The sequence below is a fragment of the Prenolepis imparis genome, unplaced genomic scaffold (genome assembly GCF_030444845.1).
Source record: "Prenolepis imparis isolate NDT839.2.m4 unplaced genomic scaffold, iyPreImpa1.0 SCAF_4, whole genome shotgun sequence".
NCBI lineage: Eukaryota > Metazoa > Arthropoda > Insecta > Hymenoptera > Formicidae > Prenolepis > Prenolepis imparis.
This window is the reverse complement of record NW_028141162.1, coordinates 17,247,613-17,268,368: the sequence shown is the minus strand read 5'-3', so window position 1 is coordinate 17,268,368 and position 20,756 is coordinate 17,247,613. Positions and strand designations below refer to the sequence as shown.

The 20,756-nt window shown below is 27.3% G+C and overlaps 1 protein-coding gene across 3 annotated transcripts in view; it reads left to right on the top strand.

Annotated features, from left to right (window-relative positions):
• Positions 1–20,756, top strand: part of Mwh (multiple wing hairs) — a 74,196-nt gene that overhangs the window by 8,991 nt on the left and 44,449 nt on the right. Inside the window, exons 1-2 of one of the 3 annotated variants that reach the window (XM_083035244.1) lie at positions 3,866–4,459; positions 8,164–8,787. In XM_083035244.1, the coding sequence (XP_082891370.1) occupies positions 8,588–8,787 (200 nt within the window). In that variant the 5' untranslated portion in view covers positions 3,866–4,459; positions 8,164–8,587. Of the gene's footprint in view, positions 1–3,865; positions 4,460–8,163; positions 8,788–13,106; positions 13,313–20,756 lie in introns of those variants that run through there. The other 2 variants (XM_083035245.1, XM_083035246.1) reach the window with 2 other exon arrangements.

The following is a 20,756-nucleotide window of genomic DNA, read 5'->3' as shown; positions in this document are numbered from 1 at the left end:
TTTAAATATTGGAGCGCGAGGCATCACAGATTTAATAAATTGCTTTTCACTAAAATTCTGTGAATTAAAATTAATATTTCTATTATTAAAACCTATAAAAAATATTAGACTCAGAGTTTACGTATTGCAGACAGAATTTTCTTGATTAAATATTATATAAATTAGGTATGAATAGACGAAGAAGACAATCGTAATGATAAATTTTATTGATATTAAAATTTTATCAAGCGTGAAAATTTGCACTTAGTGCTTTCTATTATGTTCTTTGAAGCATTTCCTTATTTTCAACGCCGTATAGACACCCGTTAGCGACATTCTTATGGAATGATATACGAGTGCGGAGACTATCTCGGGTCAGCCATGAATCTAATCCGTTAAAATGCTCGAGATTTATGTTTCTCACGTGACTTGTAAGACTAAAGTAGAGTTCTGACATAGCTTTTAGCTGTAGAATTTATCAATGTTCAATTCTAAATTATGCCATCGATGTAACAGGACGATGAAGCTTAAATCTGTTCATTGAAAGATATATTGCCCATTAGTGTCTGTTTATGTTTTTCTCTTAAATCAATTATAAAATATGTGCGACTAGTCAGCATATCATGATTAATTTTCATAACATTTTATACACAAATTGAGTTGTAATAAATTTATTATCAATGATATACACAAAATATCCCTACATATATTTATATTTATATTTATTAATTATTTTACTATAACAAATTCTTGTTATACTTTTAGAATAGTAATTTTAACTTTTATCAATGTTTCTGAAAGAGATGTATTTTTTATCTCCTTCTGATTTATTTCCGCCTCAGCATGTAGCATTTAAAGTTCAATTGATGAGGTATGCCATCTTAGAAGAGCTCTGTGTGATTTAAGTGATAATATAATTTTTCTTTTATTTATTCTTCCTGAACACATTCTTCAGCATCTCGCAATGTTCCTCATTGACGGTCGCGCGATTACAGACTATGAAAATCGCATTTCTTGTGGGTTCTCTTCTTTCTGTCTGCAGCGGTACTTGATTGCCTTTCGTTAAGAAACCTCACCGCGGAGCGAACTGACCTAGTAAGATTAGTAACGCGCGGAAAATAAAATATACGACTTACATATGTCCATCAAAATTTTATAGAATAATTGTGTCTATTTATTTCAACATAATTTTATTTCATCGAAAATATCAATTGTCTAATTTGACTAATTACAGTAATTACATCCGATACGAAGCATAATTTTACCTGCTACCAATTATATCCTCTCGAATTCATTTTCATTACATATATCAATTAATTGTAGAAATTTATCAAAATCATAATCATTTAGATTTTGTTAATGATTTTCGTTAAAAATTAAATTAAGTAATATATACAGCGATAATCTTCTTAAAAATGTTGCTGTGGTTTCTAAATGTCAATTTGATATATATTACAAACAAATTTAATAATTTCAATTTTTTTGATTGTTTCGAGATTGGCTCGCCTTCGATAAGTCGAGCAAATTCTTTGCTTAAATGAGGCCATTTTTGTTCCCAGGGTTATAATAGAAAGTAGCTTTATAGGTTTGCATATTAAGTTTGTGTAACAGAATGAAATTTTAATAGTGGAAAAATAAAATAATTAATTTTTTTATCTATTATAAAAAAATCGCAAGTTGGATTATATTTATAAAAAAATTTACGTGAAGGATTTTCTGATATATTCGACATCATTTTTTTATTAATGTTCCTACAGATCAGTAAATACGCGTAAAAGATAACTTTAGACAATTTTAATAGATAATTCGTAATAGAATTCGGGACAGAAATCTATTTATAATTTTATGTGTCGTATAATATACAGAAAACACATTGTATTTGAAGAAGTGAGAATACACATTATATGTATATAAGATACATATCAAAATATATATAGAGATTAAGAAAGAGATATGTGGCATGTAAAATTATAAAAAGTAATTTTATCTTTAATTTTTTCTCGCGAATTATAGAATCATCTAAAGAGTTGCTTAAAATATCAGCATGACTTCAACTACATAATTACCTTATTGAAAAATAACAAGATCTTCAAAAATTTTCTTTTTCATCATCTTAAAATTATTACAATTTTTAATTGTATTTTTTATACTTTGCTATTATCTGCATAATGAACTATGCTGGTAATATTTAAATATTATTGGTTCATTAGATAATTTATTATAAATACCACGCTTCATAAATTGCGAATAAAATGTTAAACTTAATTTTTATTTATATATAATAATAAATTGAAAAGTCTGATATACATATAGGTATACAAATATAAAATCAAATATGAAAAAGATTAATAAGAGCCAGACGCAAATATTAGGCGCAACAAACTTATTTTTAAATTCTTCTCTAATTATTTCAAAATAAAATAAATATAATAATTCAAAATAAATTTAAATTATTAAAATTATTTATTTATTTATTTATTATGTTTTAAATTATTTTGAAATAATTAGAGAAGAATTTAAAAACAAGTTTGTCGTGCCTAACATTTGCGCTTGATTCTTATTAGCGCTTTTCATATTTAATTTTATATTTAATTTTTATTATCATCTTATGTATTTGTGAAAACTGAAGATAATGGTATAGGTATTTCAAGCCTATTAAAATGTTCGTTGCTGCGAGAGAACCGTTTATTTCCGTTCCACATAACAACGAATTATGATACGTTGCGTGTCACGTTACGCCCAGCGTCGGCTCGTTAGTTCTTAATCTCATAAAAAAATCGCACCCTTCGATCTGTCATTATGCATTCATCCAAATTACGCTTATTAACTGCTGCTGGAACAAATTCCACTTTTTTTTTTGCGACGAAGAAAGAAAGAGTCGGCGTATTCCGTTTCGTTTGCGTTCCTTATTACGTGAGATAGCAGGCTCGGATTTAAAAACCGACATTGGTATGTTCGCAAAACATAGGATCCCTATGTATATCCTTTCGATTTGTGCTCTGCATCCTCGCTGTCAGTAATAATTGCGGGAAAATAATGACTCTATGAAATTAGTCAGAGACTTGTGCGTTACGAACCGTAATATAGAAATGTACGAAGGTAATAGTACTATAATAAGTCGAAAAACTCTGATATGTATAAATTCAAGATACAGACTAATAAGAGCCAAGAAATTAAGAGCGGAACAAAAACTTGTTTACAAAATACTTCTCTATTTAAATTGAACATTTGGGTCCTTTGCATCATTTTCAGTAGGTTGACTAACAAATTTGGTATGTCTTTTGATCTTAGTGGCCATCAGTACTGTTTTGTATGTCACTGAGATCAGGATATGCAAACCACCCGAATTTTTCTTCGTCAACCTGTTGAAGATGGTCCGAAGAAAAGGGACCCAAATAATTTAAATTCAATTTAAATGGAGAAAATATTTCATGACAAGATTGTTGTACCTAATTTCTACTTGGCTCTTATTATCTCATTAACCTGTATCCATTTTAAATTTATTCTGGTAATAGTATACCGTGTCCCAAATCGAAACCCAGACAGCATCATGTCCAAAGCTGGCGCATAAGACATTTTTAAGATATTTTTAAGACGTCTTTTGGATATCATAAGACTTCTTAAAGATGTCTTACGCTCCAATTTTGGACATGGTGCTGTCTGGGAAGCGTTTGAACAAAGGCGAATCAAAGCTTGGCGAGGCCAATCCCTCCTACGTTTCCCGAGTGCTCGAGAAGCCGACAAGCCACGGTGCAACGTAGGTCGCGACTTGACCCACAGTCTGAAACTGGGAGTACAGACCTCTTCTCGTCGGGCCGAGATCGCGAAGTGCACATGATGCACTGGCACAGCCGTAGCGCACCCGGCCGAGAAAGAAGACGAGGAGGAAGGTCTCGTTGGAGAGGCAACCGAGAGAGGCAATGGTGCACACACGTGCACCTCGGGGCATTCGCAGGTTGGCAGTCGGCTCTTGAAAGCCGCTCAGTGAATGCCTCTCTCGCGGTTCTCTCATACGCGCGGTTTTTTATTTTTTTTTTTTTACCGATCTGGTGCACCTAGAGTGAGGTTCCTGGTGTCCGCGAGAGAATTTCGCGCCAAGGGAGGTGTCCGCGCCAAGGGGAATCTCGTGCGGCGATTTCTGATCGATAATTTTCACGGTGGCCATAATGTACAGTGTGTTGAATGTTCACGCGAAGCTGAGGAATGAGAGAGAGAGAGAAGTGCAGGGCCGGTGCTAAGTGTGATTTTTTAGCAAATGCTAATCGCTTGGATGGACAGGAACTCGCTTTGTTTCGCCGCGTGCCGGTCGGTGATCAAATTGATGGCACAAATATGGGATAAATGATTCCTACTTATGATTGCTAGAGACAGAAAAATAGAATGAGAGAGTTCGATTAAATTGTCTTTGTATGTTTCGAAAGTATTTGAAGTTCTTCCTTGTTTCAATCTTGGTAAACAAAAGCATATCTTACATGTTGATGTGAGTAAAAAATCTGTACTTAATATTTTAAAAAGGCTAGGATGTTGCAATGTCAAGACATTAATCAAACAAATTTATATACTAATTATACAACATACAAATATCAAAAGAATACTCTTTATTTTAAGCAAAGTTGTATTAATTTATTGTTGCCTTACAATATTTATTATATTCAATCAAATTATAGACATTGATTATAATATATAATTATATACATTATAAGTGTGTATATACATATTTGCTATTACACTTAATATTTTTTATGTAAAAAATATACCAAAAGTATACATAAAAAAGTAATATAACAACAGAAGTTTCTACAAAAATTTTCGTCAATTATTTTTGCATCAATTTTTATGTTTTAGTAGATTTTTAAAATTTCCAACAATGATTTAAAACTCAGTAGCATGTTTTCTTGATTATCCTAATTTAGAATTGACCGGTATTGTGAAACAAAAACATCAAAATTGACTATTATTTTATTCTAGCCTCCTCCCCCTATCTAAAAGTTTAAAATAAAAATGTATACCTCTGCTGAAACTTGCTTTCTATCAGAATACAGTCTTGATAATATTGTTTCAAAGTTTCATGAGAAAATAATCTTTGAAAAAATTGAAAATGAAGATATGAGAAATTAGTTTTCTTTTCTTCAAGATAACTGCACTCACTAAAAACTAGAATATAGCAAAAATAATATGTAAAATATAGTAAAAACCTACATATAGTAAAAATAATATGTAAAAGTAACTGCAACAAATTATTAAAATTTATGCAAGTTTATTGAGTTTTAATAAAATTATCTTTTTTCACCTATTTTTGGAAATAAACATTTTTAAGATTATTCTTTTTATCTCTCTTTCAAAACTGAAATTTTGATTGCGAGGCATTTTTATGCGAAGTATTTATAAACATAAAGTACGCTAAATTTCAGTCAACAGAATTTATCCGATAGAGTTTATTCCTTGAAACATTTTAAAGTAAAATATCCTTTCGCTTTATATTAATTTATAATAATGATAAAACTATAAAAAATATGACTTAACTCCGATGATTTTGACATATATTGTTAAAGTAACTTTTCAAAAATCTTTTAGCTGTTGCTTATTGTTCATAAAACAATTATTAGACAAAGTTGAAGATACAAACCTAAATTTTAAAGATTTTAAATGGACTAATATGAGTTTTTTTAAATCTCTTACGTAATATAAAAATTAAACAATAATATATGTTTTTAATATATATTTTTAATTATTATGAAGTATATTTTTTAAAATTATTTTAAATTATTTATTCATTCGTATTAATTTTAAGTACTAAATTATTGTTTATATTTATTGCAAAATAAATGCATGGCTATAGAAAAGGTTTCGTTCCTTCCTATAATTGTTACATTTCCACATAATTGTTAATAATATCTCAGAACTATGATTTTAATTCTAAAGTCTTGAATTTTATAAATCTCAGGGGCCTTAAAATCTATATCATAATTGCGTAAAACTACTTTAAAATTTCAAAAAGATACCTAATCATAAAATCATTTTAATCTACAATAGAAAACAAGCAAGCTTTTATAAATGTGTCTAAAATATTTTTTCTTAAAACCGTTTCTTTAAAAGTTACAGGCATTTAAAGTTCGAAATTAGATGCCATAATTAAATGAAATAAACTAAAAATAAAAGTGAAACGTAAAATAATATTATGTAATTCAATTTATTACATTCTCAAAATGTTGACTATTTACATGTCAACATTTGCTTATTCTAAATAAAATTGTTTCTAACTCAAAACATTTTGAGAGTTACTGTAGCACATGTCTTATATATTCATTGTTTTATATCGTTTTTTGTAGATAGTTCATTTAAACATTAATTTTTTTTTCCTTTTTTTTTATCTTCATAAAAAAAGTCGAGGAATAAAGATCGAGAAAACGGAGTGGTCATTGAATGGTTTCTGCGACTTATCTATGTTTTCAAAGTTTTCGTTTAATAATGTACGTAATAATTATTCTTGCATTCCATTCTAATATAATGGAGTTCCATATTAAAACTACAGCTTTACTTTTTCATCAAAACGGGACATAATTACTAGAATTACTTAATTCTACACGAAGGAGAGCTGTAAGCTGAATTTTTTCTTGTATACAATATATATATATATATGATGAAAAAGTAAAGCTGTAATTTTAACATGGAACTCCATTATATTAGAATGCAAGAATAATTATTACGTACATTATTAAACGAGACCAAAATATTAGACAGAATATTAGACAAAAATTATTTAATAAATAAATAAATAAATATATATATATATATATATATATTTATTAAATACAGTAAAATGTGAACTAAAACAAGAACCTTAGCTATATTTATCGATCTTTGAATTCAAAACAATTTTATTCTTATTGTTAGAATGTTTACATGTAAATAATCAACATTTTGAGCATTTAATAAAATTGAATTACATAATATTATTTTGCGTTTCGTCTTTATTTCAGTCAAACAAGATGATTTAGTAAAGTCATCTAACCAAATTAAAGAAACAGTTTAAAGAACATTTTTTTAGACAAAAATTATTTGTTTTGTAGATTATAGAAATAATTGAATTTACATAGGTATCTTTTTGAAATTTTAAAGTTTTTGCCTACCGCTTTATCCTCCAGGAAGATCTTTACATTTATCTTTAGATTTAAAGATCTCTGAGATCTATGAAATTCGATAATATAATTCGTAGATAATATAAAATTGTTATTTGATTGTAAGATGTTTTTATATTAAAATCAGGTAATCTTTGCAAGAAAATTTAAATACACAAACATATAGGCAACTGACAAATACTTTCAACGAAGAATACAGTGATGGAATCAAACAACTTGCTTTGAAAAATTCGTTTGACGAAGATATTAGCAAACAAAAAAAAAGATATAACCATAGAATCATCGAAATAAAAAAATTACAAAATTAGAAGAGAAAGCAGTAAAATGGCTGAAACGAACTATTTAAATGCTTTATAAATATAGATTTCTATTAGAACGGAAAATAAAACATTTTCTCACCTCAATGTCGCGAGTATAATTTATGAGCATTTTCCGCGGATCTTAAAATTCGGGTCATAAAAAGGCACTTTTTAATTCCCTTCGCTATTCGAAGAAGTGCAACGTGCGTTTATTCTGTAAATGTTACTTTCGAATCGTTGCCTCGTAATTACAAAGTAAACACAATCGCATAAGCAATGTTAATGATACAGTGATACATAAACACACAATGCGCATTTATGATTTAACGCAATAGTCGTTCATAACAAGTAAACAATTGGAACAGGAAATGAAACCAGCCATATATTAGCGTAGAAGAAAAGGGAACGCATAAAAAAATAAAATCTTAATAAATATTCACGTATAAAATAAATATTACAAAAATAAAGTAAGATGTAGGTATACGATTATTTTATTATATAACAAGGAAATAAAATTTATTAGTGTAGGAAAAAAAGAAACGCATTAAAAAATGTACAAATAAAATTTTAAGAAATATTCACATATAAAATAAATATTTATTTCGAGATTTGGATACGGCGTAAAAGTACAAAAAAAAATATAATGCGCGATTATGTATATTAATTTATATTTTAGAAATTGAAAAAATTAAATGAAATAAACGAATGATAAAAATTTGTAACAAATTGTAAAAATCTGCTTTCAGAATTCTCCATTTGCAAGAGGCTGTACCTGCATATAAGCTATTACTTAAGCTGTTACACGACTCTGGCACGATCTAACCGAAGACCAAGGTCATGGCACGCGAAAATCCCACGGCTTTCACGGTTAGTCATGCGATCGAACGTAATTCTTGCGCTACCTGTAACGAAGAAAAAATCTTTTCTGCAACAACTACGCATCAGTACAAATTCTCCTCTGCACTAGGCAATCAAGAAAGTTAAAAAGTTCTCCGTGTGTGATAGAGAGACTTGTGCGGGATGTAATAATAATATAAAATTGACCGTAGAGACATTGTTATAAAATAGTGCATAAAAAATGCGTGAAGAAAAGTAAAATTTTTTCTAAAAAAATTTAGTGTTGTGTATTTGTGCTACGTAAAGTGAGAGACTCGGCGAGAAGAAATAACGATGGGAAATACAAGATCGCAATCATGTCGACGAAACAAATCGCTCTACCTGTTTTACCTTATCAACCGAACGTGGAGCATCGTCGTAGATCGGAAGGATCAAGATCGATGCGACGACACCGACAGAGAAACAGATCTCTCGTCGAAATGCAGCATCTGCAACGTTTACGATTACCAACGGAACAGCCTGATGTTCGACAGGTAATGTGAAAATTTTCATACATTATTGTTAGAATATATATAGTATATAAATAAAGATAATATATCTGCATATGACGATTTAGTAATGAGACGTGCGATTGCACTGGCGAGATTATTATTTTAATTATTATTGAAGAATTGAAGAACAAATAATGACACTCCCGACTATTTTAACTGAAGATAACAACGTGAATACTTAAACTTATCCGCAGTCATCTTTTATAGCTTCAAATAATAACACACAACGAACGATTTACTTTATCAATGAATTATTATTTTCATTGACGAGATTACTATTTATTAAAAATAGTCAACCATAAATAAATTTTCGTTACTTTCAAGTGGATTTAATCGTTGATATAGCATTTTGATTGAAGACACACGAAACATTTTAATCATACATGAATATTTTAATTTATCCGATTATTATTTTATTATAAAAAATGAACAGATCTTTATGTAACTGTTTTAAAGATAACATAATTATATATGAACATTTTATTTTAATGACTATTTTATTATCAATAAAATACAAAATTCTCAATATAAATGCACTACAGTAATGCATAGTGAATTTTTTAGTCACGCTAGCTCTAGCAAAAATGCTGTCTTTAATAATATCTTGTCGCTATTATTTTATACCGAAAATTGAAAGCTCTAATATATTTAAAATAGCACGCAGAGAGATTTTTTAAATCATGATAATTTCCTTAAAACTGGTCATTTTTAATAGCTGCCTCTAATAATAAATTTGCTTATTGACATATGAAATAATTTACATTTAATAAATATATTTAAAATAATTATATTTTATATGTATATATATATACAAACAAAAATAAAATGCACTAAACACATTTTTTAATCTAAATATAATATTTATATTTATGATATCTTGGATATCTATTTATATCTTGAATTATTTGGAATTTTGAATTATTTCTAACACTTTTTAATGAATGATACTAAAATAGATAATATTTTTATCTTCAATTTGTCTATTATATATTTGATAATATATACGCATTTTTAAAAAACATTTTAAAGAACATTTTGACACGTATTTTATTTTACAACAGGAATTGTTTGCATTTTGTTAAATTTTAATTTAAATTAAACTTTCTTCAAATGTTTAAAATAAAAAAAATGAAATGCATTAGATAAATGTCATTAGATATTAGATGTTTTTATTTTTTGGAAAGGAGAAGGAAAAAATGTTATTTGAAATTGCACAAAGATATCCACTGTTTACAGAGATAATGTTGCAAATGATTAATCATTTGTATTTTATGGTTGTTTGCTAGATTTAAAGTTGGTTTATATTTTAATCTTGAAGATGCTCTCTCTCTCTCTATATTAATGATAATCGAATGAAAAAAATAATTAAAACTAACCCGTTGAAATTATTTAAAAGATAACTAAATTGAAAAAAGGTGCTTACATTGTGCTGAATAAACATCTAACAATAAGATATAAAGCCTTCGATTTTTATGCTACGAACACTTTCCAAACAATTCAATATTATATCTTATTATAATATGATATCTATTTATATTTCTATTAATATTTATTTTTAAAACTTAATGAAAATATCTTTATACAGATGTTTTGTAACACGTAAAAATATTAAACTTATTTTCACAAAATTAAACTTGTTTTAAAAAGAGAAAAAGGTAACATGTATATGGAAAATGTTTTAGTGCTCGCAAAAATCTTCATAAATTATATAAAGACACACATTTTCTCGACGCGTTTCCAGTGAAATAAAACGTACTGGAAACTTGATATTTTATTATTCTAACTACTAATTTTTGTCGCACCTGTATCCGATAGGAAACTATCCGTAGAAACCGTTTGATCTTATGCCAAGCGTTTCACCTAGATCAATAATTCTAGTTTCAGTAATACAAGATATACTACGTAAAAATACGTGATACCTCTAATAAAATAAAACCACATTTACAAACTTGTATGCTATATAATTTTTAAATAATGTTTATATTTTAATTTTTTACTTCAATTTAACATTCCAGTTTGATAGATATTATTATCTTCATTATAACATAAAATATATATACGTATATCTAGAATGTCGTATTATCTCTAAATTTAATCTTTTTACAAAAAAAATCTAGAGAGAATAAAATAAAGAGAGAGAGAGAGATTTTTTTTATAAAAGTCAACCTCTCTCAAGATATGATTTTTCATGAAAGAATTGATTTGACAAAAAAATCGACATATATTATACATACAAGCAATATATAGATACACACATACAGATATAGAAAATTGAATTAGAAACAATTTTTTTTATTCAAAGTAATCATTGTAATATACCATTAGACTTAAATTAATTTATCTTTTAATTATTTCTTATTTTATTCAACATCCTTAAATTACTGTAAATATAATTAACATTTTGTGCAATTCGATTATAAAATTAATGACAACCAATTCCACTTATTTAATTATTTCAGTCTCATGATGATCCATTATTTGCATTTGATTTTATATAAGAGACCTCTAATAACACAATATATTGATAATTAAGTATTGATTAAATATTGATTAAGTATTAATTAGTTTATTGATTAAGGACTGAATAAAATAATAATCCCATCCATGCATCGAGTAGAGATAAAACGGGTTAAACCGAGTAAGAAAGTATCATTTTGCGATCTTTTCCAATTAATTTCTCCTTAATTATTGCGAAGATCGCAAAACGGACTTTCCTACGCAATTTAATTCGCTCTATCTGCACACGAGAGGTGCGGATTATTGTATATATTGACTATATGTATGTGTTATACATATGATTATTATATAAATTTCAAGGGCACTGCCAATATTGCATCAATTATAACACTAGTAAATTGATTAAAAAGTAAAATATTAGTTTCTGCCACATATATTACTAATAATAAAGCATATTACTATATTATTAAATCATTAATTTGAGTGATTGTAATTTGATATGGTGACTGAAATTCTTATGTTAAAAATATAAATGTTTATAATTTTAATTTTAAGTTTTTCAAAACAAATTAATTTGTAATTACAATTTTCAGTGACTTTTGTGTTACCTTTCTTTTTATTTCTTTAGAACTCTCAAGAGCACATTTTGCATTATTTTTTAAAACAGAGATATTGACAATAAAAAATTAGTTTTAGCAAATGTTGTGTTTGAAGAAAAAGTTAACATATTGGCTCAGTATTAAAAATACTGATTAAAAATGAGAAATTGTCTATTTTGCAATCATAGTCTAATTTTAGAAATTAATTTACTCAATATATCAAAATTGAGTATTATTAACTGATAATGTGGTCTAAATATAGTTGTGTGATATCAAAATCTATATAAAAATTGATTTAAAAATTTTCTCACAATGAAGCATTACGTTTTTAATATAAATAAAATTTTTTTATAATATTTGTTTGATATCTAAAGGAGTCAATTAATATCAAGCAAACCAATATATATCTTTTTTACGTCTATTAAGCTGACACAGCCTCTTTTTTTACTGTTAAGTGTGACAATATTACAATTCTATTCTAATAATACACATAATTAATCGTATTACAATCATCTTTGACATATATGTGACATCGATTTTGTCTCGATTTATTTGCGAGCATCATGTTTCGTAGAAACCGAGGCCCGTTTGCGCTCGTTCTACACTGTAAAAAAAATATGTAAAGTATTACATAAAAATATGTAAAAATAATAAGTCTAAAATTACACATAAAAAGTGTAATATTACATAATAATGAAAATGTATACATTTTCATTATTTATCGTGTAATTTTACACTTATTATTATTTATGTAATTTTACATATTTTTATGTAATACTTTACATATTTTTTTAATGTACACTAAAAAAAAATTTGTTAACTTGACTAAACCTTTCAATTAAATATTATTTTGTTTTTTGTTAATTGAACATATAGAAATATTTAAATTAAATATAACATACATAAATCCAACAAAACGTATATTTGACTTAAATACTAATATATGTTCAATTAACAAAATAGTAATTTAGTTGAAAGGTTTAGTCAAGTGAACAAATTCTTTTTTAGTGTACATACAGGCAAGAAAACGGTTGATTATCGACTATAAGCATCACGATGCGTATACATACATACATACATACGTGTGCGTGCATTTTGTCCCTTCCGTCGTGTCTCTTGCGGGGGATAAACTCACGATAAACCCTACTTACGTTACGAGCAGGTGAAGGCGCCTCATTACGCCGCTCGGCGCTGCAACGCGCCGGCGCCGGTCGCGATCGAGTACTCGAGTACTCGAGTACGTCAGTAAGTCTCCGGCCGTTCCGCGGAACGGAGCGCAGCGACTTAACGTGTGACGAGAATCTTTTTTTTTTTTCGTAATCGCGACATGTCGATCGTTTCGACAAGTTTCGCGATTAACGCGGTGGATCGTGATTAAAATCGGCAGCTTTTTCTGTGCGTTCCCAAGAGAGCGTCTGACGTCAAAAACCTTATTCGATTGACCGATCAAGGTAGTGTAATTATTTCACGTAATTATTTAACCCTTTTGTCTATGATAATTTTATTATTCTTATTCTATTCTTTCATGTGTTATATATTTTAGGAGGTTATATTTTTCCGAATACAAAAGTCTTTTGTATTTTGTTTTGGCCGACAAGTTTCGTCACTTTTTTAAAATTGCTCTGGATACTCAAGTATTCATTCATTGACAGAAGGGTTAACTTGTAATTCATTTTAAACACAATTTTTCCATGAAAATTAATAAAACCCGACAGAAAATTATATCGCAAAATCTAACCTAAATCGGAAAGAAATTTTCGAAAAATATTTGCTTAATTAATATAATAGTGTGATTATAAATTTTTCGCAATATTCCAAAATTCTGTAACTTTAACAGAATTGATAATGATAAACGAAGAGAGGCGGCATTAAATAGAAGATTCGATATTAATTATATTAATGAGAAACGTATTAATATAAATCTGGATGCTAGAATTATTTAATTTATCGCCTTTCATCAAGAATACGAGAATCTAATTGGTAACGCGCGGTAATCAGCACGCTACTTCGATGCATGCACGCACGCTGACGATATTTTATTTAAATTTTTTGCTCGACAAGAAGCCACGATCTCATTTGAACTTCCTCGACGATTACGGGGCGAAGAAATGGCGTGCGCATTCTTTTTTTCCTTTTTGTACGCGCGTGGTCGCGCGTCTAACGAGACGAGTAATTTAATTTCCATATATACATATATATACAGGGTGTATTTAAATGAGTGCGAAAATTAGGAGATGATTCTTTGTCGGAAATTAAGGGGGGTTTTGTATATAAACATATACTCTTACATCCCTCCCTGAAGAGTTACACTTTCCTAAAGAGGGAGGTAAAAATTAAGTTTTTATTTTTTTTCTCAAATTTCAGACAAATTAAAAAATGAAACTTGGTGGATATTTTCCACTAAAAAGGATATTTATTAATATTTGTTTATCTGCCTGTATCGTTATAAGGGGATGAAACTAACAACCCCTATTTAATTTTTAACTCCTCAGGGAGGGATATAAGAGTTTATATAAGAAACCCCTCTTAATTTTCGACAAAGAATCATTTCCTAAAATTTTTCGCACTTATTTAGATACACCCTGTATGTATACATGGATCATACGACAGCATAGCATATTAGTAGTAAAATATACGAGAAGAGACGGCAATGAATGAAACGCGAAATCGCGCATTCGCGAGAGCGCGAGTGTAAAAAGCGCGCCCGGTCGTTTCTTTCGTGCCAATTACCGCCAATTAGAGAAATACAACTCGGCTCTTTAATATAAAATCATCCGGTGCATTTTCTCATCGCGTATGATTGCGTGCCGCGATTATTGCCGGCGTTTCTGTTATCTGAATTAAATGTAAATACGGCAAGTGCGATGTGTGAGACACCATTGTTTCTCCCGCTCGAAATCATATGGACGAGAAATATGTATATCTGCGTTTTCAGAACTCGCAAAAAAAGACAACGCGCGAAGCGCGATTATTTAAATAATTATTATTACTCATGAATTATTAATTAATATTGTTTCGACGAGCTACACTGTAAAAAAAATGTAATGTATCTAGTACATAAAAATATGTAAAATTACAAAATAATAAGTGTAAAATGTATACATTTTTATTATTTATCGTGTAATTTTACACTTATTATTTATGTAATTTTACATATTTTTATGTAATACATTGCATTTTTTTTACAGTATATATACTTTTGATAGTTAATGCGTATAAAACACATTACTTGCAATTTAATCGTGTGTTTCAAATATAAATTACACATCATGTTTAATTTTCAACTGTATTTATTTAATATGAAAATCGTGCTAAATGAAAAAAAATTAAACTGTATTTCACGCTAAATATATGATGAGTGTATAGGATTGAAAATATGATAGTCTTCTCCAGAAGTAATCTTATCATTGATGTGTACTTTGTATCATTATCATTTCAATTGCCATCATAATTGTTTAGCAATATATAATACAAAACTAGGTTAACTACTACATGAAATATAAAACATCAGCTTTATCATACATACATAAAACATATCTTTATCACAAAAGTTTATTATGAAAATAAGATTAAAAAATTAATCAATTACCGAAATTGAAAATCGAATCTGAGAAAAATCCTAAATCCTAAAAGCATTTTTGCTTCCAAAATATAACCGATTTAAGTTTCAACATACTTACATATTTTATATAGAAAAATATCTCAATGTATCGGATAATAAGACGAGAATTCTCGCAATTCCTAAAACAAATTATCAACACTAAATTTTCATCAACATTTAAGCACTTTCAGAGATTTTAGATTTGTATATTTTCCTAATTAAAGTCTCTATGAGTTTTAAAACAATTTGACAGAAAAAACGGCTTTTGGATTCGAGAAAAAGATTTTTTATTGAGAGAAGAATGCACATGCAATGCGTAAAAGAAAGAAAATTCGAGTATTTTAGATTTAAGTTTTGAAAATGTCTTTATCATAATTTTTATGAAAGATAGATTTATAATAGACTTATTGTATAGTCATCTCAATCAGCTGATTTTTTCAATTAAATTCCCTCGATTTTTGTAGAATTATTCGAAATTCTAGTCTATCAAAAATACATTTGAAAATGCAATAAGAAAAATAACGAATGTGCATTCAATATACATGTAACATAATTAGAAATATGTCACATATTTTCAAGACAATTAGCAATGCAATGTATAAATTTATAAATGTCTGTGCATTTGCAATGAAAATAATTGAACATATCTTATAACTAGATGTGCAATTACAATAAATTTTATTTTCTAATTTAAAATAGTATTATTTTTTTATGCATCTTATATCAGAGCACACTATATACAGGATGAGATATTTGCTTGCACTCCTTGAATAATTTATAAATTATATATTGTATTAAAAATTGTTACATACAAAAGTTGCATTGATTTTGAAAGGATCCTTACATGTATTTTTTTTTTATAAGTAGAGGCGTTTTAGAGATTTATAAATCAGTTTCATATTTTTTAAATGGAATCTTTTTTATATGTCACAATTAAAAAGTATGTTGAATAATGTATGCACTTATACACAATTATATGTGCATAATTTTATACATTGAAATATTTTCTATGATATAAAATAAGTAAAAAATACTTATTTCAATAAAAAATTAGTTTAATAATAGAACAAAGGTGGGACGAAGGTAAAAGATTTGACAAAGATTATATCGATTGATGCCATGGTCGCTTCCATATTAGACTAATCAAATCATGGCTTTGAAGGACATTTACGTCAACCTACGTAATTCTTGCTCTTATAACGTTCCTTCAAACGTTGTACTTCTTTTAAGTCTGGTATATTATTACTTACACTGTTCGTATATGCGTATATATTGTCAACGCATGCGCTCGCGAATAATTATTTATGCAAACAGTATTTAAGTATCTGTTGATGTCTCTTCGCAGATAGTATTTTATATGCAAATGACATCTTTGTCTCTTTTTTGTCTAAAATGGAAAATTAATTCACAGACAAATTATTTTACACACTAAGTTTCTTTTTATCAAACGATAAGTTCACTTTAATTGTGGAAGGAGTGAAAATATTTTCAAAAATAATCTTAATTATATTTTTATACGATATTTCTGTATACATCTTTTTGTATATCATTATTTAAAAAAATGTATAATAATTAATCATAATAATTTTATCTTTATATAATTTTCAATAGAGAGAGTGATGAAATATGCATATATTTCTGCAGTTATAGATTCTGCAATTATAGATACAAATTATTTGAAAATCTTGAAAATATATGCAATTAATAAATGAGGCACTATTATTAAATAAATAAGCAACTAATCTGATTGAGGCAGAAATTATAGAACAATACTTTGTATTTTGTCCGTGAATTTCGAGATCGATTTTTTAGAGTAGAATTTTTTTTACAATTTTGTGTGGGACATTTTTTGTTCTGAATCTATAACAGTTAAGATTTAATTCACGAAGAAGGTTACTTCCGTTTTTATTTATAAACGACTATTTTGTGTAAAAACATTTTATCTCATTTCTCTTTCCTCAATTATAAAAAGTAAGTACTTTATGGCAAATTCCAGCAGCAATTTCGCTGTGCGACACAGTTTCTGTGACTGAACACGTGAAAAAGTGACCACAAATAATATACATAATATATGCAAATAATATACATAATATATACAGGACTGTAGAAATCGGATAATTATAACGTTTATAGTTCCATCATTTTTGACACGAATTTTATGTGAGATTTTAAGAACACACTTGGTTAACAAATATAAATTACAGTATAAATAATATTTATTAGTAAAGAGTTATATAAATTTTATAAATACGGAATTTTAAAGTTTGTTGAATTTAGGACATGTCATCCATTTTATACATACACATAATCACTAATGCCTAAGTCTTTTCATAATGTGTTTAACATAAATTTAGTTTTAAAATAATAATAATAATAATAAATACTTTTTCCACTGCAATTTTCTTAAATAATTTTACGTGTTTTCATATTTATCGATAAGCTTATACTAATCCATCGATATACCATAGGTACAAGTTTATTAGTGCGTGTAATCAGTAATCACATTTTGCTCTTATCAGTTGATATAATCCGGTGCTCTCCGAATGCCACGTATACGGTGAGACCTCTTTTCAAAGGTGACTTTTAAAATGCAATATGTAATTCGGTACCAATAAACATCGTATACGATGTTCCACGCAATTTAATCCCATTTAATGCTAATAAACCGCTATAATCGGAGCGCCTACGGATGCTAATCGTACGCATATATTTGTCAGACATAAGGATCGATTAAAAGTTGAATCGAATTATGCGCTAGGAACAATAAAAAGATTTTGTTATAAAGCAATTTATATTATAAGGCAATTTTTCCATTTACAAAGAGTTTTATTTTCATTTGTGCATCACTTAAAGATTTTAAAAAACTCAGTTTTATTGTACCGCTAATATATACAACTTTTTATTATTTTTCATTATTTTATATTTTACATTAATCTAAATTATTAATTATTGACAATTGTATTTAATTATTTTTTATATAGTTCATGAAATCTGCGCCCGCGAATTAAATATCTCTATTTCTTTTATTCTTTTAAAAAGAAAGTTGCATAATTTGGAAGAACAAGTTTTTTTTTTAAATTATCGAAATATTTTATATATAAATAAATATTTTTCTTACATATAATTAACATAATTACATAATAACTCTCTCTCTCTCTTCTCATCATTTTGCATATTATAATCCAAAAAGGTAAATTTTACATATATAAAATCAAATATAAAAATATATATAATTATATATAAAATATGTTTATGTACATATATATTTTCTTTCTTGTCTCATTTCTTCAAATTTTTCTTTTTCTAAAAAAAAGATACGAAAGTTCTTTCAATTATTCTTTTTATTATCTTTTTTCTGTACATACGGACAAATATTATACAAGAGGGAAAAAATAAATATAGATACATTTTTATATATATAATTATATTCAATTATAGAGACTTTTTTTCGAGAATATTTTAAAACAAAATCATGAAAAAATTATACGAAAAATGTATATATATTATAATTTATCTTGATATATTGTAATTTTATAAAATACAAAATACCTTACAATAATTTTCTACCCGTTTTCTTCGAATAGATCGTGTGATAGGCAAATACGAGTCTTCGGACACGCTATGTCTTAAAGTACACTAACAATACATTCCTTTTAGTATTCTTCTGTTTCCGTAATGAAACTAGTTTCGATCTTTACTTAAGGTCTTTCTCAGCTAATGGAAGGCAACTAACTGATCCAAACTATGGTCAGTGACCTCGTGTAACGGTGATATTGCAAAGAAACAATATTTACATATTTGATTCATTATTGCCTACAAGATCTTGGTTTTTTTTTTTTTTCAAGAATAAAAACTACTTTATTCCGCGAATTTCTCAATGGTGAGAAAATATGCACGATTCAATCTTGATTCGTTTTAAGCCAGTTTGTTTTTTATTGAATGTTGAGATGTTTCGGTAAAATACTAATTCTTTGATTAAACCACTCATTAAATTTTCCATCAACTTGCTTGTTTTTATTTATCGTATATGATATGAAAACAAAAAGGATTATTTTTCACATTCTCACTGTGATGTTTATATTATAAAAATATTTGACATCTTGCATTTGCATAATACTTCACATCTTTTAATTTTTTTACAAAATTGCAAACTCTGAAAAATTTCTGGGTTTTTTCAAATTGCTTGACAGACATTTTGGATTCGCTGATATAAATCTTGTATCATTTATCGATAAAAAATATATTAGGAAGATGATATTGGCAATGAAAAATTTTAGAATGATTTAATTCTACAATACTATATCGCCTTTAATATATAATTAAGTATCAATGTGAATAGATTATAAACAAATATTACTAAATTATAGCTAATAACGTATTTAATCATTTGGTTAGTCTTTTGTTCGTAGAAATGTTATCAGATTTCTTATTCCGTTTCAAGGATCGCTTTATTCTCGGAACATTCACAAATATTGTGCGATGAGACGCGTGATACCTTGCAATTACAAAGTATAATCTATCTACAATGGTTGTAATTCACTAACCTGTCACTTGCACTCGTAATGAGCCAAGTAAGACAATACATGGTGCTTCGGCGTAAAAGACAATTGTTTCATGCGCATTAAATGGTGCGGCTTATAATTATTTATTCATTACTTGCTTTCGACACTTCATTTATAATAATACATTGTCGTTAAACAAACTAGATCGAGACTTGGCCAATCAGACTTGTACTAAAATCCAGTTTCCTTGAATTTAGTTGATCCTAATTGCAACGTGATACAAAAATCTTTTTTTTTAAGTTTGAAAGTAAAATTTAAAAAATATATATATATAATAATCTAAAGCTCTCTGTAGAATCAAAATAATATTATTATTATTTGATCTGTGAATTTCTGAAAAGTCTTAATATAATAAAAATTGTATTTTATAATTAAAATTTTATTAAATTTTTTTTAAATTTTATTTTTAATTAAAATTTTTAATTTTAAATCGAAAGAGTTAATTATCATATAAAGTGCTCAATTTTTCACTTAAAAATTAAAAATGTCTGTGAGAGATGTATAACTGTACTTTCTGCTATCAAAATAATATTATTACATTTGATCTGTGAATTTCTGAAAAGTCTTAATATAATTAAAATTTTATTTTATAATTAAAATTTTATTAAATTTTATTTTTAATTAAAATTTTAAATTTTAAATTGAAAGAGTTAACATTCAATAGAGTTTTATCATATAAAGTGTTCAATTTTTCACTTAAAAATTAAAAATGTCTGTGAGAGAAGTATAACT